This window comes from Sturnira hondurensis, unplaced genomic scaffold (genome assembly GCF_014824575.4).
Source record: "Sturnira hondurensis isolate 20B ecotype Veracruz unplaced genomic scaffold, ASM1482457v3 Scaffold0019428, whole genome shotgun sequence".
Lineage (NCBI taxonomy): Eukaryota > Metazoa > Chordata > Mammalia > Chiroptera > Phyllostomidae > Sturnira > Sturnira hondurensis.
Window position 1 is genome coordinate 1,116,580 of NW_028092059.1, and position 25,392 is coordinate 1,141,971.

Sequence of the window (25,392 nt, forward strand, 5' to 3'; positions counted from 1 at the left end):
TAAATACGATTCACCACATAAACAAAATGAAGGATAAAAACCACATGATCATATCAATAGATGCAGAAACAGTATTTGATAAAATCCAGCCCCCATTTATGATAAAAACCCTCAGCTGGGGATGGCTGGGCGGGGGGGCGGGGGGGGCAGTGGTGGGGGAAAAATGGAGATAACTGTACTTGCACAATAAAAAACAAAAAACTCTCAGCAAAGTGAGATTAGAGGGAACATACCAAAACATACTAAAGGCCATATATGTCAAACCCACTGACAGCATCATACTGAGTATAGACAAAAACTACAAGTGTTTTCCCCTTAAGACTGGGAACAAGATAGAGATGTCTGTCTTCACCTCTCTTATTCAACACTGTACTGAAAGTCCTAACCATGGCAATCAGATGAAAAGAATAAACAAAAGGCATCCAAATTGGAAAGGAAGAAGTAGAAATGTCATTATTTGCAGATGACATAATACTGTATATAGAGAACTCAACGATTCCACCAACAAACTACTGGAACCAATAAATGAATTCAGTAAAGTAGCAGGATACAAGATTAATATCCAGAAATCAGTTGCATTTTATATGCCAATAATGAACTACCAGAAAGGGAAATTAAGAAATAATCCCATTCACAGTTGCTTCAAACAGGAGAAAATATCTAGGAATAAATCTAACTGAGTATGTAAAAGACCTACACTAGGAAAATTATAAGAGAGAAATTGAAGAAAATACAAATAAGTGGAAGCACATACCATGTTCACACATAGAAAAACTTAAAATCAGTAAAATGTCCATGCTACAAAAAGCAATGTATAGATTCAGTGCAATTCCTATCAAGATTCCAATGACATATTTAACAGAGCTACAACAAATATTTCAAAAACTTATATGGAACCAAAAAATGCCCCAAATAACAACAGCAATCTTAAGACCAAAAAAGTTCCAAGAAACATGCTACCTAATATCAAACTATACTATAAGGCCACAATAATCAAAACAGCATGATACTTGCATAAAAACAGACACATAGATCAATGGAACACAATAGACAACCCAGAAATAAACCCACACCTTTATAGTCAATTAATATTTGACAGAGAACGTGAGCACATACAATGAGCTAAAGATAGTTTAGTCAATAAAAGGTGTTTGAAAAGTTGGACAGATAGATGTAGAAAAATGAAAATAGACTACCTTATTATGATACACACAAGAATAAATTTAAAATGGATTAAAGACTTAAGTGTTAGACCCAAAACCATAAAAATCCTAGAAGAAGACCTGGGCAGTAAAACCTCAGATGTGGCTCACAGCAATATTTTATCTGATATATCTCCTTAGGCAAGGCAAATAAAAGAAAAAATAAGCAAATGGGACTATATCAAACTAAAAATTTTTTGCACAGCAAAGGAAAGCATTAACAAAATAGAAAGATAACCCATTGAATGGGAGAATATATTCACCAATGATATATCTGACAAGGGGTTAATATCCAAAATTTATAAAGAACCTACAAAATTCAACACCAAAAAAAAAAACACACCACACACCAAACAACCCAATTATAAAATAGGCAAAGGACCTAAATAGACACTTCTCCAAAAAGGACATACAGATGGCCCACAGACATAGGAAATGGTGCTGAACATCACTAGCCATCACAGAGATGCAAATTAAAACCACAATGAAATTATCACCTCACACTGGTCAAAATGGCTATCATCAATAAATCAGCAAGCAACGAGTGCTAGCGAGGATGTGGAGAAAGGGGAACCCTTTTGCATTGTTGGTTGGAATGGAGACTGGTGCGGCCACTGTGCAAAGAAGTATTCAGCTTTCTCAAAAAATCAGAAGTGGAACTGTCTTATGACCCAGAGATCCCACTTCTGGGAATTCATCTGAAGATACCCAAAACACTAATTCAAAAGAATATAGACACCCCTATGTTCGTTGTGGTATTATTTACAATTGTCAGGATATGGAAACAGCTTAAGTGTCCATCAGTAGATGAATGGATAAAACAACTATAGGACATTTACATAATGAGACACTACTCAGCCATTTAAAGAAGGAGAAGGAAGACAATGGGGAGGAGGAGAAGAAGAAGAAGAGGAAGAAGAAGAAAATTTTACCCTTTGTGACAGCGTATATGGAACTGGAGAACATTATGCTAAGTGAAATAAGTCAGTCAGAGAAAGACAAATACCACATGATTTCACTCCTATGTGGACTCTAATGAACAAAGTGAACTAACCAACAATATAGAGACAGACTCATAGAGAGCAGGATGACAGCTATGGCTTGGGAGGAATATTACGGGGTGAGGGGATTGAGCAAAAAGGAAAAAGGACTCATAGACAACAGTGTGGTAATTATTACGGAGAGGGAGGTATAAGGGGAATAAATGGTAATGGAAAAATACAATAAAAAATATAAAAGGAAAAAAAAGAAAATCAATCAACCAATCAAAAGAAGCAAGTTAAACGAGCAGGCTGGCATCACTTTAGGAACACGGTGATCAAGCATGTCTTTCCAACGCTGCTACAGCACATTTTACCTTCAGCCCTGATGAGCATCTGCAAAAATCTGTTGGGAGATTTTTGAAAGAAATAATAAGAAAAGGCCCTATCTACAGAAAAATATGCAAAACCAATATATATAAGGCATCTTCAAAAAATGTATCTGCCAATATAAAGCGTTCACTATATTTATATGTTTAAAGAATATTCCAGCTAATTAATCTGCACTGTGTGGTGGCAAGGGACACATCTGACCAGAAATGGCCCTTTCTATTGTGAAAAAGAAACTTTTATTATGTTTTCTAAAATTCACATCAACTTCAAGAAATTACATTAGAACTTTTATATCAACTTAATATTTTTGGCATCTATGATGTTCAGCTGTTATTCTTTTATTAAAATTAATGTGAGAAACTTCTGCATGTTCAGACATTCACATAATTCTTTTCCTTGGTGTTTAAACAAAGAGATGAGGCTACTTATGTGAAATACATATTTTGTGTTAGAAAATTAGTCATTTGATCACAGGTACGAAATTCTGCTTTTCCTATAAAAAGCAACAGTTCTTGTCAGATCCAAGAGACAACTGTGCATCTTTTTCTCTCTTGAAGAATACTAGAGTGTTCACTAGGTAAGGGTGCAATTTAAACCGCCTCCCCCTTTAGCTCTTCACAAACAGCATTCTTTCACACAGTGCAAAATGAAGTACACAGCTAAGTACCTTACAAAGTAGGAGTCATTACACAAATGTTAGTTTAAAAAATGAATAAACAGTAAATAATTAATTCACTTTCCTAAATATAGAAATAAACATGACCACTATTTTAATTCATCACCACTACCCACTAGCATGTCTGATTGTTGCTATGTAGCTACAATTCAAAATTGAAACCAGGACTGAAGTAAAGGTGAGACCCAAAAATCTGCAAATATTATGCACTCTACCACTTCCTCCCACTCTATCACTGTAGACCACCTGTACTGAAGAACAAATGTGGCAGTGTACTACGGCTTTGTGCCAAACACTCTTTAAACATTATGCCTTTGTAAAAATACTAATCCATGCCATCCCTCCTACTTGCATTTTAAAATAAACTAAAGGCTGGAAAGGGTATTATTTTTTGTTCTCATATTTGGAGATAAAGATACAAAACGAAAGTGATCTGCTCTTATACAGGTGAGTGGCAGACCTGGGACTGAGCTCAGTTTCCCTGATTTCTAGTCCGTGCTCTTTCTTACTCCCTCGACTGACTACGAAACACGTCTGGTAGGTAAAGGAGAGGAATACCCAAACACTTAAGGAATTCACACTGTGTGGGCAAATTTTTGTAAGTCAGGATCAGTCAGCACCTATGTGCCTAGTCCGTGGTTTGGAGCTGTGAACAATTATCACTTTAGTCAGTAAAACAGAGTAAGTTGAGACATTCCATGTCTCTGAAAAACAGAAGACATTCTTGGTTAGATGTCCTTATCTCTTGACAAAAAAGTTGTATGAAAAGCTGAAAAGTGAAACAGAAACGCAGATGAACGTTGAGGACTTCAAAGTGAATACTCGAAATTGCAAATATGGAAATACTTATTCATACGGGACCATTTCATTATGCTCTGTTAGAAGAAGACTTCAGGTGACTCACACAGATAAATCTGGAGAGAAAGGATTTCCCCCTTCCTCCCAAAGTTGTAAAAATGTAAAACAAAAATGTCACACTAGGCTACAACATATCACTTTAGAGATTTCTTACAATATCTGCAAATCCTGATATATCAAGCTTATGACTATGCCCATCTAAAGCTTAAACCCTTAAACAATAACAAATTAACTTTTTGCTATAATATAAAAAGGTCATATGTAACTATCTTGAATTTTCCAAGTCTTGATATAATTAACAGTTTAAGGGTTTATAAAAAAAGATAATATCCAGGAGAATCCTGAAAGATAATAGCTATGAAACAATAATTATGCAAATTCTTTAATTTCTGAATCCAGAGAGCGCGGAAGGATGCAACAGCAAAAAAGAAAACCCTATTCATCAAAACTCTCTTTTTCAATAATTCTAAGAGGCTGCTACTTACCACAACTCTTCTCAGAATCAGACATCTAATTAGGAACTGCATTTTTAATACTAGTTAATACATGTAAAACATATCCATGCTGAACATATTATAGAACAAGTTTTCTGGGAGCTTTTTTCCATGGGAAAAAAAAACTTAAACTATTCAAGTGGATCATTACCTCTGCCAGCATTTTATCTAAAATAAAACTGATTAAAAGAAGACAAATATTAAGACTATGTTTCCCAAACCCTGAATGTTCTCAGGTATTTCAATCTTGTAATTGCCACTGTCTCCACTTCTTGCATGTATGTGTCTTCTTTCTTCTACTCCCAGTTTTAAATGCCAAAATCAGACAAAGAAAATGATTCCTTACATAAATTCTGCTTACACGTATATTAAGCAATACTCAAATTTCAGAGAAAGACTTCAGTTCTTAACCTCTGCTTCTCTAACTTTTCCTACATTTTTCCCAAAATGCTGCAAGTAAAATGTGAACATCATTAAATATCTTTAAATACTTAAAAAATTAAGAATATTGCTATTACAATGACTGTATAGTTCTACCACTCACTCTTCATAAATGTCTGAGTTATAATCACTTCATTTCCAAGAACTGCAGGAGTCAAGAATCCCTGACCCTTTAATGACATTGTGCTATTTCTGGGTTTCTTGGCAGCAATCCTCATATATGGTATAGAAAAAAAAATAAAAGCAAACTATCTTTTTCTGTTTTAAAAAGCTTTAAATTCCCTTTAAAAAATTGAAGACTCTCACCAATGTTACAAAATTAAAGCTAAGAATCACTGCATCTGACTAAGAAACTCTGTAATAGAAACACTACAGACATGCACACAATATGCAAATAGCACATGCCTTTAATGTAAATGTTATTAAAACTATTTTCATTATATTTTAAGCTGATGAACAGAGGAAAATATAACAGTGGCAAAAACTAGTTCACAGTCTTGGCCACTTTCACTTTCTGAAACTCTTGGAACCCACTTAAACCATTTGTACACATTAACTATCTGGATAAAAACTGGACACACAGAGAAACCATGGGCTAAAAATCTCCTACATTTGAGTTCTCCCACTATAGTGAAAGACACATTACCAAGTGCGGGGATTTTCCGAGAAATACATGTATATATATGATTGCTTTAGAAATGCTGACTCAAGAGAACATTGTCCAAATACTAAAAAGAAAGAAAAAAGGAAGGAAGGGAGGGAGGGAGGGAGGGAGGGAGGGGCTGTATCCACAAGAAGCAACTTAGTTCCTAAAGCATACTGCCCTACTCACCTTTTTATCATTTATGTCTGGCACACAGTGTGTGTTCCTCAAGTGTATGCCTTCCTAGTTCAGACCACTGAGGAAGAGATGGGCTTTCCTGAACTGTATACTGTGAAGAGGGGCAATCCCAAGCTTTATTTTCATTTTGGAACATTACATAATATAAGAACTCTACAGGTACACTTAATGTCTGATGATTTTTTGACAGGGGAAGATAAGTTTCAGAAGGTAATACCAGGTAATAATTCATTTACTGATTGTGTGTTTATACATAAATGCACATGTACAGAGTGTGTGTGTGTGTATATACACTATAAATTTTATTTAAATAAAGAAAAGAGGCAGTGTTACATTTCTAAAGAAAAGGAAGTTTTGCTACATTTAAGTACATGGAGTATTGAAAACACTGCCAAAGTAAACCCACTAATCCAATTTTAATGGGTAAATATGAATGATTTACAATAGTATAACTATTTAAAAAATAATTATAATCACTCTGTGATTTTAACTAAATTAAAATTTTGTATCCCAATTTCTTTTCTCATACACAAGACAAAGGAAAATTTCAGTTCAGCTCCTAGACAAAGGCAAACAACACAAATTTCATTCATAGTGCTAGTTCCTTTACTATTTTTCCATTTTTACTATCATTATTTTCATTGTATTCCATTGTTCTCATTCAGAATCTGTTTCTTCATTAGATGTTTAGAATCCAATGACCATCTCTACCCTCACTCATGGTCTCCACTGTAGATTGCTGTAATTATGATCCTATACACAATTTTCCCCACCTCCCTCTCATGTTTGCCTATAACACATTACTTTCCCTTCTTCAAATGATAGAAAAGTAATTTTCCTATTACTCTCTCGCATTCAGTTCATACGGTCTGGATGGACTTGACCCCAGTTCCTGATTCCAAAGTGATCACATGACCCAGGCCTGGCCAATCATGATTTTAGATGCCTTTTACCCCAGCAACACCTTTGAAGGCCACATACCTTTATTTTAAAAGAATTCTTTTTTATCATTCTGGAACTTTTGTTAGACCTGCCAAGAGAGAGGTACTCTCTCTCAGGCAGGGTAACTAAGCAGTGGGGGTGTAAACTTAGCTCTGAGAGAGATCCGTCTGGAGAGAGCCTGCTCCAGAACACAGCCAAACCAGAGGAAGGTAGGTCGAGAAATCAGGAGGCTTAATGATATCACCGAACTACTGGAGCCAACTCTGCCTGAAGTCAACCGCATGGGACTTTCAGTTATATGACGCAATACATTTTCCTTTATGTTTACATGATTTTGAATTAGATTTCTACCATATGCAATTAAGAGTGTCCTCAGTAATGGAGCCTTCAAACCAAAAGCTCCCCAAATTCTTACCTTTGAATTTAAAGCTGTATACAAACTAGACACAATCTGCCTTACCATCCCAACCCAATGTCCCAGGACTCCTCCCAACTCAGAATACGGTCATGCTAAACCAAGACTTTCGAGATTTCCAACATAATGCTGGGATTTTTCCAGCATTAATACCTTTGATCACAACACTTCGTTCTCCTACAGCACCCTTCCATTTTCTCTCTGTCTGTCACAATCTCTAACACCCTCTCAGGTCTACCCCAGAATTTCCTGAATGAAAATTAAACTCTTTCTTCAGTTACTTCTTTAAGAAATGCTGCACTCCCTGCAGTACTGACTCTTCTACATGAGTTCTCCAGCAGCATTGTCAGAATTCAGGGTACATGGCCCAGGTACCATGCCCTGTACAGACAGATGGCTAACACGAAGGGCTACACCTTCTCTTTGAAAGGCAAATAATCATGAAATGCTAAGGCTGAAATAAGAGATCCAAACAGTAACTCATATCAAAGCAATTTAAAAGACAGAAGCCCTACTGGAAAAAAAAATACTCTCCAAAAGTCTCTAACTCTAAAAATAAAAGCTAAATATGCAAAGAGATACACACAAAAAACAAGGAAATAATTCCTGTATTAAAATAAGCAGTGGTTGATAAAGATGAACGAGACCCAATTTGTCTTTTATGTTAGGATTCCTTAAATTTTGATGTTAATTCCTTGTTCACGACATCGTAGAGCTCAGTAGATGAAATCAAAACCTTCAGTTACAGATGGAAAATATTAAGACTCTAGGTTAAAAAGTGACTTTTCCAAGGCCAAACAATTAATTTATAGCAGAGCAGGGATTAGAACTCAAGACGGCTGATTGCCCTGTGTTTAGAAGTTATATATTCTTTTAGTAAACTCTTTTTATGTATATGTACATTTAAATATATTTTATAAACATCATTTGAAGATTCATCCTTAGGTTCTAAACAAGAAGCGAGAAACAGAAAGCCCTAAATGGGCTAGTTAAGTAACATAAATGTGAGAAACCAATTAGTATAAAACAATGGCAACTAGTAGAGTTTGTAACCAAAAGAAAGAAGGACTATCTAAAAGCATTAAAAATAAAATAAAAGCTTACATGTAGAACCCAAAGAATATTTCTTTGTGCCGCACTCTAATTTCTCATTTCTCCTATAGCCTTGACACTATAATTTAAAAGGTCACTGCTCGTGGGTGGCTACTGCGAAAACTAAAAAGCCTTAAAATACAATTGTGAAATTTTACAAAATATCACAAGTAGATTCTAGGTTCCATAAAGTTTCCTAAATTAGAAGTTTTTTTTTCTAGAAACACTTTTATACAGGCGGAATTCCAGAAAATTTTATTTTCTCTTAACAAAATTTATATAATGGAGGATGACTGCTTTCATAGTATGATTAATAAAACCCATAAATAAGTATGGAATTCTTTAGTTGAATACCATAAAACTGAGTAACACAGGACTTTAAAAGTTTCTAAGCAGTCTTTGGGTATAAGAGATAATATCCCAACATAGGCTACTAGTAGTGCTTGTGCAGAAAAAAAAAGCAATCAAATTAGCAAAATCTATTACAACCATATTTCATTTGCATTTCAAACCCACAGACACGAAATCATTCACTTAACCATATTCACTCAGCAGCTACTATCTACTAGGCAGCATACCAGGTACTAGGGATAAAAAATGGTAAATGAAAATGTGCCCCTAGTCATTGTGGGACTGATAGTATAATGAAAAGGAAAATAAATCAAGCCAGCAAAATAATTACAAATTACATATAATGTTATTACAAGGAGACATAAAGGATGCTGAAATAGAGGGTTTGTTTCAGATGGGGTGGTCAGGGAGGGCCTCTCTGAGAAGATGAAAGTTTAGCTGCGACTTGAAGGATGGGAAGAAATAAGCAAAGGGGTTGGGGAGGAGGCGTGAGTTGCTGTTGCCAGCTGAGGGAGCAGCGAGTAGCAAAAGGACCTGGGGCAGGAAAGAGCCCGATATTTCAGAGGGAACAAGGCCAATGCCCCCACTGCAGCAGACTGATGAGATGAATGGAGGGAGAGACACGGTTGCAAAAGCAGGCAGGGTCCAGCAAACCCTGTGTGTGATCTGGATTTTTACACATGCAATGGGAAGTCACTGACGGTTTTCAATCAGGGATCATTCAGTCAAGGCTAAAAGTATTAACAAATGGTTATGGGCATAAGGCTTTATTTCAATCAACAAAGAGTTTACTAAAGGCTTACTATGTGCCAGCACTGTATGTCCAAGTTGGTCAAGTTGGACCTTACTTACATCATCCGTGCTAGCACAGGCACTGCCTCTCAAAATACAAGCTCTTAAAAACTGCTGATGAAAGAAAACAGGGAACAGGCTTAGAAGAGAGCCAAAAGATAACTGGTCCGGGGGGATTAAGCCAAACCATCTCACCCCCCAGCTCTTTTTCTACTACACAACCACCAAGAATTTCTCCTAAAAAGAAGGCAGGTCGGGGGACTGTTAAATTTTTATTATCAGCAAGAGATGGTGAACAAAGAGAAATATAGGAAAGACTGTTTACAGGAAAAAAACTCACTGGCACACAGGACTATGTTCTTTGGAAAGACAGAAGGACGGAAGGGACGTGAATGCTTTTTTGTGAGCACTAGGCCCGACTCAGCCCCTGCCTCCCACCTGCAGTTATCTCCGTGGGCTGGCTGGTCAGGAGACCAGCTGGTCTATCATGGGAATGATCCACAGAGGAATATAAAGGAAGGAAAAAATGAACAAGAAGTAGTCATTTAACGGGCAAGCCAATGTGTCCAAAGGCAGCTAGGAGACCAAATCTGATCCCCAAGCAATAGGTGAGCATGAAGACTTCTCTCAGAGAGGAGACTTCAAAGAAGGAAAGGGTAACAGATGATCTGCATCCCGGCCTTAGTGGCCCTAAAGAAGGTCGGCCAGACACTAATACCATGCATACCCTACACAGCTCCAAAAGCAAGCATATTTTCATTGACTAAGCCCTTAATAAAAGCAGAATTTTTTTCTCAAATAAACAAAGAAATAAGTGGTGGGGAATGGAAGTACAATAAAAGTACCTTTCATTTCCTAAAGGTTTTTTCCCAGGCTAAGGAGACAAACCATGACAAAGATACTCAACACCTAAAAATAATTGGATTAGAAGCACTCTAGGATCAGGCTCATAGTTCTGATTATGTCAAAAATAAGTATGTCACATCTAAAAACCAAACTATGAAGGCTCTTATAGTCTATAGCCAGAGCTCTTTTATTCAATAATACATTTGCATCCATTTTGGGGGTGTTTAGGGTGTTTTATGTCTTTTCCATTCCCTTCATTAAAAATAATGATTTTCTCTCCTCTGTAAAAGTGTATTAAAAATCCAGTGTGTCTTTTAAAATACAGTTGGCAAATTTCAAAGGGTAAATGTATGGGAGATTTACCCTAGAGGACTTTAAGGTACAAAGTCTGTTAGAAATAATGTCTTGTATCCATATGAACCATTACTCGGGAATCTTAAATGTGATATTTTATTTTTTAAATATGCTAGAAGGAATATTAAAAACATACACTTGAAGTTGCACAGCCATGCTTAATGCCTTGGAAGCAGTGGGTTCACAGTGATTGCTACTAACTATTCAAACACTTTTGAATTAGCAACTTGTGAAAATAAACCACAAACTTCATAACAAGAAAACTTTTTTCTCCCTGCAACTGGAAAATTAACGTCTTAAGAGCACTGACAAAGAAACACAAAGTGGAAAAGACAAAGTCTGGAAACCAGCCCTTAGGAAGCACAGTGACAGGGTTAATGTCCAGTTTTGCAATGAAGAGTTTATTAGGGTCATTCAAAGGTTAGTCATTCATGTGACTATGTGAAAGGGAAGAGAGTGAGAGAGAGGAAAGAGGGACGGACAGAGAGAGCCACAGAGGCAACGACGGACTGAGTGGTTAGTTACTTGGTTTGCAGTATTACTCTATTTCTATACTGTTGTGGTTAGTCATGTTTTCAAAATAAAGTCCACATGGCTACCCTGAACCATATAGTCAACCAGAGGAGACTTCACTGAAATGAAATATTGTGGACAAAGCCCTAAGCCCTGTACAAATACTGGAAAGCTGCTGTGTGCGCAGCCTAGACAGTTGAGCAGATTGGTAGGAAAACAAACCAAAGGAGAATCCCACAATTAGGCAGTACAGGACAGGGAATCTGGTTGGCTGGGCAATAGCCATGGGGAAACTCAGCCAATTTTCATAAATGGAGCAGTCACGTGCTGGTGAGACTATGGAATGTTAGATTGCACCTACTGACAATGTAAGTTATACAGTGTCAGAACATCATCCAAACCCCAAGTGCACACACCTGGTAATAATAGTGAGTTGGGCAGTACTAAAATGCTGTCTCTAGTCAAGTTCATAAACCAACTAGAGAACTTCAGAGCATACAAGGTAGAGGATAATTTGGGAAGAGCAGGTACTGAGCATCCCAAACATAGAATGTTCTTTGTGTATTCGTGAGTCTACCAAATTATTTTTTTTCTTTCCAACTTGGATATCTTTTATTGATTTTTATTGCCTAATTCCTCTGGCTAATAAAAGCAGTAAGAGTGAGCATTCCTGTCTCGTTCCTGATCTAACAGGAAAAGCTTTCAGCCTTTCACAATTGAGTATGATATTTGCTATGAGTTCTCTCATATATGGTTTTTATATATAATTTTTTAATTTAATTATTGTTCAAGTATAGTTTTCTGTCTTTGCTCCCATCCAAGCCCCCCCCCCCGCAAGTACTCCCCACCTCCCTCTGATTTCCACCCTTCTTAGTTGTTGTCCATGTGTCCTTTATACTAGTTCCTGTAAATCCTTCCCCTTTTTCCCCTGAAATTCTCTCCCCTCTCCCCTCTGGTCCCTGTCTGCCTGTTCTCTATTTCAGTGTCTTTGGCCATATTTTGCTTGCTTGTTTGTTTTGTTGTTTAGCTTCCTGTTAAAGGTGAGATCATATGGTATTTGTCTTTCAATGCCTGGCTTATTTCACTCAGCATAATACTTTCCAGTTCCATCTATGCTGTTGCAAAAGATAGGAGCTCCTTCTTTCTTTCTGCTGCATAGAATTCCATTCTGTATATGTACCATAATTTTTTGATCCATTCATTTACTGACAGGCACCGAGGTTGCTTCCAGCTCTTGGCTATTGTAAATTGTGCTGCTATGAACATTGGGGTGAATAGGTTCTTTGGGATTGGAATTTTAGGGTTCTTAGGATACAATCCCAGCAGTGGAATTGCTGGGTCAAAAGGCAGGTCCATTTTTAGTTTTCTGAGAAAATTCCATACTGTTTTCCACAGTGGTTGTACCAGTCTACAACCCCACCGACAATGACAATGGATTAGGGTCCCCTCTTCTCCACAACCTCTCCAACACTTGTTGTTTGTTGCATTGTTTATGATGGCCATTCTGACCAGTGTAAAGTGGTATTTCACTGTGGTTTTAATTTGCATCTCTTTGATAGCTAGTGATATTGAGCATCTTTTCATGTATCTCTGAATCTTCTGTATGTTCTCCTTAGAGAAATGTCTGTTCAAGTCCTTTGCCCACTTTTTAATTGGGTTGCTTGTCTTCTTAGAGTGGAGCAGTGTAAGTTCTTTGTACATTTTGGAGATTAAACCCTTGTCTGAGGTATCATTGGGAAATGTTTTCCTATACAGTTGTTTCTCTTTTTATTTTAATACTGTTTTCTTTACCCATGCAAAAGCTCTTAATTTTGATGAAATCACATTTCTTTATTCTTTCCTCTATGTCCCTTGCTCTAGGGGACATATCAGTAAAAAAGTTGCTTCATGAAATATCTGAGATTTTCTTGCCAATGTTCTCCTCTAGGACTTTAATGGTATCACAGATTATGATTTTTTAATGTCATAAATGGTATTCTATTTGAATTTTAATTTAAAAAACTCAAAAGTCCCTAGCTGGTGTGGCTCAGTGGATTGAGTGGGGGCCTAAGAAACAAAGGATTGGGGTTCGATTCCCAGTCAGGGCACATGCCTGGGTTGCAGGCCAGTTCCCAGCAGGACGCATGAAAGGCAACCATACATTGATATTTCTCTTCCTCTCTCTTTCCCTTCCCCTCTAAAGATAAAGAAATAAATTATTTTTAAAAATTAAAAATAGAACTGCCTTGGAACCCATTTCTCAGAATACAGCTGAAAAAGCCCAAAACATAAATTAAAAAGACTATATGCACCTCACTCCTATGTTCATAGCAGCATTATTTACAATAAGCAAGGTTTGGAAGCAGCCCAAGTGCCCTTAAGTAGTTGAGTGGATAAAAAAAGCTCTGTAACATTTACACAATGAAATACTACTGGGCCATAAAAAGGAGGAAATTTTAACTTTTGAGACAGCATAGATAGACCTGGAAAGTGCTGTACTAAGTGAAATAAGCTAGTAAGAGAAGGCCAAATACCATATGATTTCATGTGGAATCTAATAAACAAAATAAACAAACAAATAGAAACAGACTCATAGACAAAGAGAATAGACTGACAGATGTCAGAAAGGAAGGGCTTGGGGGATTGGGTTAAAAAAAGAGAACAGAGTAATAAAAAATGTATAGACCCACACAACATCATGGTAATTACAGAGGGAAAGTGGGGTTGGGGGAAGTAGAAGAGAGAAAGGGGGGATAAATGGTGATGGAAGGAGACTTGCCTTGGGGTGGTGAACATACAATACTATATACAGATGATGTATTATAGAACTGTACAACTGAAACCTACATAGTTTTATTAACTAATGTCACCTCAATAAATTCAATTAAAAAAAGAATAAACAGTATATGGACCTTGTGGGTGGCCAGACTTGAGCTCAAATCACATACTGACCACTAGCTAGCTGTGTAACACAGTGCAAGTAACTTAACTTTCTAAGACTCAGATTCCTCCTCTGTTGAACCAGAAAAACAATATCTAATTTCCAGGATTGTAGAATGTCTACCACATGGTAATTGTTCAATATGTTTAGCTGTTATTACTATTATTTAATCCCATTAAATTTTATTCTATTTACTACAGAGATGTAAAATGACTTCCCCAAGTAAGCCTAACACTTCACTTAGCTATAATTTCTTAAGTCATCATATACTTTTATACTATCAACTATGATGCACACTACTAAAAAGGTGTTTTCATATTTAAATTACATTAAATTATTCAAAAAATATATTTTAATTAAAGGATGTTTTGTTATTGAAGTATAATATTCAGAAGGTTGTACCTTTAATAAGTTAATTGTTATTTTGAAAAACAATTCAAAATAAGATATAACTGCCAAGCAAAGTAACTGAATTACTAATTTACAAAAGAATGATTTGAGAGATTACCACCTTCCTCATTAATTTATCTATAATGTACTAATTTACCCATAACATTTTTCATAATGGCTAGGTACAAACAACAAACACACATAGGCAATTTACATCAACTAAAAATGTTCATTTTCCCAAAGAAAGTTACATTTGATGTTTCATAGGGGATAGTTCATTTAAGAGGGAAAAAAATCACACACTCCATAAAAAAAGAATCTGCTTAAAGAAAAGCTGAAGTCGTGGTACTGTTAAAGAAAATGGCAAATCATAATATGATTACCAACAATCAAATACCACCTTAAGCTTTAATTTCACTTTATGCATTACTTGACCCAAATGAACTTTCATTCCCTTTATTTTCTATCCAACTATTTGCTTTCCTCATCCTTCCTTGGACATTTGAAAAAAAAGTCAGGGGTTAGGGGTAGGTATCACAATGATAATCAACATCTATTAGGACTTGTATGGCTACAAGAAACAGAAAACTGAAGCATGAAATACCGAATCAATCTCAAGAAACACGAGCTGGGATAGAGGGAGAGCTTCACTGGCACAGTAAACCAGCCTCTGTCTTTTAGTGGAAGATTTTTAGCTAATGCAGCCACATCTTTAATGAGCATAGTTCCATTCGAATTTTCTATTACATTTTATTTATTTATTTTAATTATTTAATTATTTTTCAAGTACAGTTTTCTGTCTATTTCTCCCATCCCATCCCACCCCTGTGCTCCCCCTCCCTCCCCCTCTCCCTCCCATTTCCACCCTTCTCAGTTGTTGTCCATGTGTCCTTTATATATGTTCCTTTAAATCCCTCCCCTATTTCCCCTGAAATTCCCTCCCCTCTGCCCTCTGGTCACTGTCAGCCTGTTCTCTATTTCAGTGTCTTTGGTCATATTTTGCTTGCTTGTTTGTTTTGTTGTTTAGCTTCCTGTTAAAGGTGAGATCATATAGTATTTGTCCTTCAACACCCGGCTTATTTCACTCAGCATAATGCTTTCCAGTTCCATCCATGTTGTTGCAAAAAGTAGGAGCTCCTTATTTCTTTCTGCTGCAAAGAATTCCATTGTCTATATGCACCATAGTTTTTTGATCCATTCATTTACTGACGGGCACCTAGGTTGCTTCCAACTCTTGGCTATTGTAAATTATGCTGCTATGAACATTGGGGTGCATATGTTCTTTGGGATGGGTGTTTTAGGGTTCTTAGGATACAATCCCAGCAGTGGAATTGCTGGGTCAAAAGGCAGGTCCACTTTTAGTTTTCTGAGAAAATTCCATACTGTTTTCCATAATGGTTGTACCAGTCTGCAATCCCACCAACAGTGGACCAGAGTCCCCTTTTCCCCACACCCTCTCCAGCATTTGTTGTTTATTGATTTTCTATTACATTTCAAATGAGGTTTTGTAAGTTATGTTTTTATGAGAAATTACCCATTTTGTTTTAAATTTTCAAATGTATTAACATGGAACTATTAAGAGCATTTCCTCCTTTCTATTAATCTCTGCTTTATATGTAGCTATAGTTTTCATTCTAAAAATCAATTGTGCCTTGCCCTGGCCCGTGCGACTCAGTAGGTTGGAGCATCATTCCATCAACTGGAAGGTCCTGGATTAGATTCCTGGTCAGGGCACATGTGTAGGTTGCAGGTTTGGTCCCCGGTCAGGGAGTGTACAAGAGGAAACCACCCCATATTTCTTTCTTTTTTTTTTAAAGATTTTATTTATTTATTTATCTTTAGAGGGGAAGGAGAGGGAGAGAAACATCAATGTATGGTTGCCTTTCATGCATCCCCTGCTGGGAGTTGGCCTGCAGGGAACTGGCTTGCAACCCAGGCATGTGCCCTGACTGGGAATCGAACCGCGATCCTCTGGTTCGCAGGCCCGTGCTCAATCCACTGAGCTACACCAGCCAGGGCTCCATATTTCTTTCTTACACGAATGTTTCTCTCCCTCTCTTTCTCCTTTCCTTCCCATCTCTCTGAAATCAATAAGTATGTCCTCGGGTAAGGATAAGAAATATAAAATAAAATAAAAATTAATTGTGCCTTTTATAAAAATCGATCATGCCTGTGGTTTATCTATGTTATTATTTCAAAATAGCTACTTTCAGTTTGTTCATTTCAATTAGAAATGGGCTTTCAATTTCACTTTTACTCTTCTTGTAGTTTTCTTACCAGAACTACTCCTAGATTCAAGTAAGAGGGGGCCTGCTCACCACAATAAAAAAGTAAAAATAGAGTTATTAAAGATGATGTGGCTGTGACTGTCACTTTAGATGCAACCCACTTTGTGATACACAATATGTTCATTATGATTCAGTTCTATTTTTTAGTATCCATTATGATTTCTTCTGTGGCCCATGAGTTATTTAGAATCATGCCCCTGCATTTCCTGACTTGGAGGCTTTTTTAGGAATCTGTTAGTGATTTCTCTGCTGCACACACTTCAGAATGATTTCATCTGAAGGGTGAGAACCACTTGTGGAGAGCTGCTCACAGCCTGATGCAGATCCTGGCAGCGGGAGGCTGGCCAGGGCACAGGGAAAGGGACGGGGAATGGGCACCGTTTCTGCTGCATTGGATCTCAGACCACTATTTTCACTCATTTCCAACAACTTTCATTGCTGTTTCGTTCTTCTAATCTCCTACCTTTGTACCAAAGGCAGCATCTAATAATACTGCTTATCACCTTATTTTCTGTCACTTAATATGTCTTTGACAAGTTCTCATGAGTGTACACTGAAAGCCCTGACTGGGTGGCTCAGTTGGATAAAGCATACACGGGTACACCAAAGGTTGTGCGTTCGATCCCTGGTCAGGGAACACTCCAGAGGCAACTGATTGATGTTTCTAACATCTCTTTTTTCTTTCTCTCTCTCTCTCCCCTCCTCTCTAAATATATCCTCAGGTAAGAATTTAAGAGAGAGAGGGAGAGAACAGTGAAAGCTTCTTAATTCAGGTTAGAGCAGAACAACATTTCATCTCAAGAATGTAACATAACAAGTTCCTGTTATGAAAATTAGGCAACCAGCTTCAAAGCCAGCTTCCCACTCTAATTTCCAGAACCCTCTTTCGATCCTCTCTTACTTTGTCCAATTCAACTAGGGACTTAAAAGAAAACCTCACATTTTACAGAGCATTTGTAGATGTTTTAGAACACAGGATTTTCAGGTGACTAGGTAACTGTATTGCTCAAAACAGAAGTCTACTCCAGGAGTTTCCCAGCCTTCCATCAGCCATTTTTGGCAGCCCAGGCATCTTGTCCCCATCTTTTCACCTCATGGTTGCAAACAGCACAACCGCATCCAGATGCAGGAAAGGAGAGATGGCTTTCTCCTTCCATAAGCAAAAACACAAAACAAAAAAACTTTGTTGGAAGAACACTCAAGTCATACACTTAAATCAAATTCGCCAAAACCTAGTGACAGACTGACTATTTCCTGGCTGTAAGAAAAGGTGGGAAAATTTGGCAGCAACAGAATCGTCAAGATGCACTTAAGTCAACGGTGTTTTACTCCCAGGGGCTGGGTACTTGGCCACCCCAAAGAACATTGTGATTCTGTTAACAGCAAAGAACTGTTAGGTGATCAATGATCAGTAGATGCCACAATATCTCAAATGAAATGAAAACAGAACTGTAAGCATCTGAGAGTAAAAAATGATTTTAAGTAATAGTGATTCTTTCAGTTCAGTATAGATACTGCAAAAAGAAAAATGCCTCTGATGCCTCGTCTAGGTGTATTTTAATAAAACAGAAAGGCTGGATCCTAGGACAAATGATTCACACATTTCAGAACACGAAATTAAGGCACATCTTCAAAAACATTTTGCTGCATTTCGTGAAGTTTCCAGAAGGCAAAGCTTTAATATTACCTAAAAATTATAATAATTACTGACTACTTCTGTAAAAATAACTTCTGGAGGTTTTGTGATCTAACACCATTACACAGCCTGAAATGTGAATCATGGTGTCTCTTCTCAGCTGTCAAGATAAAGGAGAACCCAATTGATGAATTAAGCTGAGGCATTTAACCTTAGTAATAAAATGTTTTCCAGATAACAAGCTTATAACAGTGACTACATGTACAGAAAGTTGTAAAAGAGCATGCACCTCTATTCAATGTCTTTCTCATCAGACACATTTTACTTGTTCTCAGTGACTACACACAGCAGGCAATATTGGTGCTTATTCATTTTCTTTTATGAATTTTGGTGATTTCAGTTTCCAAATATACAAAGAGTAAGTAATCAGAAAACAAAAACTCTTCATATCTTTAAAAGTCTCTACAGAGATCAGATTGATCTCATGTAATAAAAGATTACTTTTGCACTTCAACGTAGGGTTGTGTGAATGTATTTTTTTAACTTAGCACAAGTTTTCAAGATGCAACTACTTGTCGAAAAGTATTCAGAAAAGTTTTTTAGTAAAGAGCACCTGTCACCATTGGTCAGCCATGACTGTAAGTTAAGCTGCTGAGGCAGGTCATTTATGAAGTCTGATTAGATTACTACAGGTAACTACATGGCTTACACAGCCATCCTTGAAAGATCACAGATACCAGACCCAGAGGTTCTGGCTATGAACGAGTAAAACATTAGTTACATGATGATCTTTCAGAAATCTACTCCCCCGATAAAACAGCTTCAAAGAGCGAGATGATGATTAACCTCAAATGCTTCAGGCCTAAAAGGGTGTGCGGAAGCCATGGGCACAGAAGTGTTTGTTTGCATGCTGTCCACATATATATAGTTGTAATACAATCATTTCACTCTGAAAAACTGCATAATCAAAATGAAATCTAATAGCAGAGAGGTATAGCAATGGTCCATTTCAATGTTCGAATCACTGTAGAAATTTATTATATCAAATGGTAATGTTAAATGAAAATGTGCCATAAAGTCACCAGACTGCTTGACCCCTGGTAACATACAACTGGTGCAGCGAAAACAAATGAGATGTGAAAGCAGCTATAAAGAGACTTTAACACAGCAATAGTCTTATCACTGTCTTTAAACTTTTATACTGATACATTCATTGAGATTTCTCATATTCTTAGTGAATCAACAATTCACTTACTAATACCGCAATACAAAATGTTAAATCATGTAAGGAAAAATACAGTTGAAGTTAGAAAAATCACAAAATTTCAACATGCCCCAAAATAGCATTTAGCCTAAAATTCCCAAGCAATGTGACCTGAGTGCTCACTTCTATTCCACCTGACAATCTGAATTCTCAAAGATGATGAATGGTTTTCATTCACCAAGAGGGTTACTCTCTGAATTCCCCACATTACTACAAAAAACAGCAACTATATTTAAATTTCTAGCTCCTGTCTCCCTTGTGACTGCTCTACCTTGCAAGCAGCAAATGGGTGTAGCGACAGAAGCCAAGGTGAGCACTATTATTTGCAGTGCGTCCTTTCTCTAACAACCTGTCTGCCCTAACTCCATTAGTTATCAGCCTGGTACTCCCCACTCCTGCCTAAACCTATGCAGTCCTACCCAGAATGGCAAGAACATCAGATACATACAGCATGGCATGGAAATCTTCCACTATTTACCAATCGGGAGACACTTGGCAGTACATTCAAAAAGAAAATAAAGAGGTAGAAATGTTCAAGGGCATTCCATTCTACATTTTCCTCCTAAAACTCTAATCGGTATTTCTCATCCATCTTTTTAATGTGCCCCATAAGACTTTCTAATAGATGCCCCTAGTTCCCACTTCATAACAAATCAGAATTCATGAGTGAGGTCTGTGTTCCCCAAATCTACTCATCCTTCAAGATTAAGCAAAGTTTGCCAACTATATAAAGCCACCTCTAGTTTGTCATGGTAAAAAAAAAATTTGTATTTTTCTTTTTTTAAATTCTTGTTCAAGTACAGTTTTCTGTCTTATATTCCCAGCCCTGCCCCCCCACAAATTTTTGTATTTTTTATACTTTCATTGCATGCATATGTCTATCTCTATCTTAATAGTCTTTAAATTCTGTGAGGGCAGAAACTTTGGTCATACACATCTTTAAATCCTTAGCTCCTACTATAGAACAGGCATGATAAACTTAAACAGCATACTCACTAAAATAGGCATTGGAGGTTATGGAACCAAAAGATAAAAGAAAAAAAACCAAACAGGCCTAAGATCAACTCTCTCGGGCCAAAAAGTGTCATCCGTACCCATACTTGTGCATGTGATAAAATCACAAGACAAATGAGAAAAGGTATGTAGGTTCTAGATGCAGTCACTTTTTGGCTGGTGTGGCTCAGTGGAGTGAACACCAGCCCATGATCCAAAAGGCTGCTGGTTCAATTCCTGGTCAGGGCACATGCCTATGATGCAGGCCAGGTCCCCAGTGGGGGGCATCAGAGAAGCAACTACCAATGTTTCTTTCTCTCCCTCCCTCTCTCTCTAAAAAATACATAAACAAAATCTTAAAAAGTTATTTTTTCAAAAAGGACGTCAAGAAATATTTTAAAATAAACAAACAAATAAATAAGGCCACTTTTCTATCAACCTAGAGTCCTCAGAGTATAATGTACTCTGCTGTTCTGCTGTCTGTACTGATGGTCATACTGATCAATTCCAGAGTTGGAGAAAATCTCATAGATATCAACAGAGAAGCAACATCCTTATACAGGTACATTAAAAACAGGCTGATCGTCTGGCCAGTGTGGCTCAGCTGGTTGGAGCATTGTTTTGTAACTCAAATGTCTGTGGTCTGATTACAGTCAGGGCACATACCTGGGTTGCATGTTCGACCCCTAGTTGGGGAGCCTATGAGAGGCAGCCGATCGATATTTCTCGAATCTATGCTTCACTTTCTTTTTCTCTCTCTCTCCCCACCCTACCCCCCAAAATGTCTTCAGGTGAGGAAAGAAAACAAAGAACAGGCTGAAGATGCAGCCTCAGCTCTAATTACCTGTAATGCTCACTGACAGGAATATTCTGAGAGAAGTATAAAGCTGATGTCCGTGCTCTCCAATGCCACTTCTTTGCAGGAAGAGTATAAAGAACACAGTTTTCAAACTCTTCTCGGAGAAGGTCCATGAGCTGTTTATGGGACCCTCCGTAGAATGCTTCAATGAGAAGAGTACTCATTGGCCCTTCAAACTGTCACAGATTCTAGATAATAAGCAAAAAATACGTATTTTCAAATATGCATATATGTGTACAAAGATTTTTTAATAAAAGTAAGTTAAAAGATTGTACCCCGAAATCAAATATAAATAATTTACAAACACATTTTAAATAGGTTTTGTCCCAACTTGTTAAAATAAGAGGACATAAAGGATATTCCAATTTTCCGATTTCTGTTTTCTTCATGCCCTGAGATTACTTTCACAGTGACTCAGTTTTTTCTCCTACTCTAGGAAGTTTAGATGCTTTCCTAGTTGAAACGGCTTTGATCTGACTCACTAAACTTGGAACTGGCATGGCCTAGAGTTGCATCCAGTCTTGGGCAGTCTCCCACTCCGACAGCCCTTTATCTGTAAGGCCTTTTCCAGCTCAGACGTTCTGATTCTGTATTTCTCATATTACTGTATTTTGCTCCATATAATGTAGCCACATTTTTGTGCACATTATACATGGTATTATTGTTCCCATTGTTATACCCATGATATGTGATCATTATACTCATGTATAATACACATCCTTATATTTACCTCAAAAATTTGTGCCCAAACTGGGCACTGTACATGGCAAAATACAGTAATCCATTTTTAAATGCAGCAGCTATCAAAGTCCCCAATGAATGCATATTTATAAATTCAAAAAGAAATTCAGAAAGCACATTCATATTCAAATTTTAATTCCCTAGTGTCATAAATCTTAAGATATAACTTCTGGAGACACTGAACAAACCTTGATCAATTCCTCACAATTGTATATATCCCACTCCCAAAGAAAGACCAAAAAATTGGAGTAAAGCTATATGCCCTACAGTAAAGCTATACGTTAACCAGCAAGGTTTCCATCACCCTTCTTTAAACAACAAATCCATAAAGAGAGATAAGTAATGTTATTATGAAAAACATGGTAAATTTTTCATCACAGAGAAACTGGCTATCAAGAAAATTTTTATCTGAATAATAGGACTTTTGTTAATGTGCTAGTGAAATAAAAATGTATGCATGAATATAAAAACTTTTATGTACATTTAAAATTATATGCTATTTCCTGTTAGAAGTAAGAAAGAAACATAAACACTACATTGTTTAAAAAATATTCCAGATGTTTGAATTGTCCTTTATGACAGAAGTAAATACCACTCATTAAATGGCATATTGCTTTTCTTAATAATGTTTTTCCTCAAAATTATTAGTCTCAACAACTCAGTGATGCTCTTCACTAATAAAACTGTACTTCACCTTGCTCAAAGCAATGCCTAAATTGCATTTCAAAGCAAAATGTCTCAAATGGTTCTCAAAAAATACCGAAAATGAATAAAAGCTTATTTCCTGGTCTCTGAATCTCCCAATGAGCATTTTTTGGGGAAAAATATATAAACACATACTTCAATTATCTGCAAAATAAGAAACAGTATTCTTCAAGTGGAAAAGGCATGAACCCCAGGATCTGGAAAATACAAGTTTAAATCTCAGTTCTGTCCCTTCCTGGCTGTATGACCTTGATCGAGCTACCTAACATGGTGGGACTCACTACCACCTTCTTTAAAATGAGGACAACAATACTAACCACAGAGCTGTTTGTGAAGATGAAATTGAAGCCCAGTAGTCCACAGTCAGTAATAAGTATTTTGCCCCTTCCATTATGAGCATAAATTGTCCTACTTAAGGAGAATGAATACCTTCAAATCCTGCAGTAATTTTCAGTCATGACCTCCTTCCTATCCATCAAGGACAAGTGGCAAAGATATACACATGCATCTCAAATGCACTGGGGGTTACCCATTCCTCATCAGGAGCTTTCATTTCAAATATGATTTTAAAAGCCCCACCAGTTTTGTGGCTAAAAAGGAAGCTATGCAGAGGCTTAGCTATGCAGAGGCTTAATTTTTTTCAGCTCAGGGGGAAACTTCAACTCTTAACATAGTGTTCAGTAAGTTAAACATACTTCCACATTTAATAAAACTGTAGCCATTATTCCTTCAAACGATGAAAACTTCTAGAAAGTAACTAGAGAGAATAATAAAAGGCAATTTTGAAAATTATATCAAAGGTTTCAAGGCAGAATAAAAGCGGTTTAACATTAATTTGCTTACTAGATCACAACACAGATATCTACTATCTTGCATTATTTCCTCTGACCTAACCAGGCTAAGGTGTATATGCAGCGTATATTCTGAAAAGGTTTCTAAAAGACTCTAGTAAAAATGCCCTGAGATATTTACTCAAGTGATGGAATGTGATATAAGCCATTCTAAAGAATATTTCACTCATATAACCTCAAAGAAAGCAACATCAATATTAGTGGAAGAAAAAAAAGCTTTCTGATCCTCCATGATTTTGCCCTTTTCCATGATTAATCTAGAGCACATATTATGCCATATAGTTACAGATGTTTCTGTGAGTCTGAATCATGAGTTATCTGCAAACTGTGGAGGCAGTATGTGTAGGTGCTGCTGTAGATTCAAGACAATCAGTAAGCAGAACTAACACCAAGCATGTGGGAGGTTGAAAAAAAGAGAAGGGGAAAAAAGATTATAGCTATAGTAGATTTCCACCCCTTTAATAGCTCAGTAAGAAGAGTGAAATGTACAGGTTTGAACTAGCGTTTACTGGAGCATTTTGCTAGTGGCCAATGGGTGTGCCTGCATTTTGGGTATTTTTCTAGGGAAAGTAACTATGTCCTACCATCTCTGAAAACTATACTTAGTGGCTTTGATTCATGGAAATTTGTCCTGCTTGTTTTACAGAGACAGCCCTACCCGGCAGTTCCCCCACTTACTTTTCTATTGCAATTTTTGCGGCAAGAAGAAAATGTGCTCTTCTTTTCTATGGTTGTCTTCTTAAGGCACACCTGGAAGAGAGATGATCCCCATTAGGTACAAGCAAAAAGCTGATTTTTAAACATAAGATCCAAACCAAATGTCATTACAGCATGTTAATGAACAGTTCAAATACTAAAACTGTGCTTCATTTTGTTTTAGAAAATACTGCTTGAAACAAATAAGCATGAAGTTAAAAAAAAACTTTGTTAAAATAGGTTTTTTTGCTGTTATGCTAGAATTTGCTAAAGGATAAAGGGAGCACATTATTTGCCATTTTAGCAATACTCTCAGAAAACTGCCAATTGGTCACTGACAACACAGATGCTCACAGGCAAGTTGGGTGAAAACAGACATTTTTGCACCACTAGCAATGGTTACTAGAGAGTGAGCCTTGGGAGCAGCAGGAACGGGGCCTCCACACTGAGAGTACTTACTCCAGAGCAAGCGGAGTCTCCTTTACAGCAGCAACCAAGTGTGTGTCAAAGATGGTGGGTGAGCCTGTATGCAGACTAATGTCTCACATAGTTCAGAGAGTGAATAAATCTATTAAAGCATCAGCACACATACCATCACAGATATTAAAGCTTGAAGCATTTAAATTGTGGAAGACTATCCAAATAAGGGGTGTGGCATTTGCTGGAAGAAACAGCAAAAGAAAAAAAAACTTACATTGGGAAACAAATACTGATCCTTTCTGCATGACAATATAATGATATTTTATGCTATTAAGAAAAGAGTAAATGGCCAATCCATTCTTGCTCCCCGAAACAGCATATAAAATATTTCAGATAAATTTCACCAACTATTAAGTTTCTCTGATTAAACAAGCAAGCT

The 25,392-nt window shown here is 37.0% G+C and overlaps 1 protein-coding gene across 3 annotated transcripts in view; it reads right to left on the reverse strand.

Moving 5' to 3' along the window:
• Window positions 1-25,392, reverse strand: part of QTMAN (queuosine-tRNA mannosyltransferase) — a 382,528-nt gene that overhangs the window by 232,474 nt on the left and 124,662 nt on the right. For all 3 annotated transcript variants that reach the window (XM_037027769.1, XM_037027768.1, XM_037027770.1), the window contains exons 2-3: window positions 24,516-24,587; window positions 21,526-21,728 (exon numbers count right to left, since the gene is read on the reverse strand). In XM_037027769.1, the coding sequence (XP_036883664.1) occupies window positions 21,526-21,704 (179 nt within the window). In that variant the 5' untranslated portion in view covers window positions 21,705-21,728; window positions 24,516-24,587. The remainder of the gene's footprint in view (window positions 1-21,525; window positions 21,729-24,515; window positions 24,588-25,392) is intronic.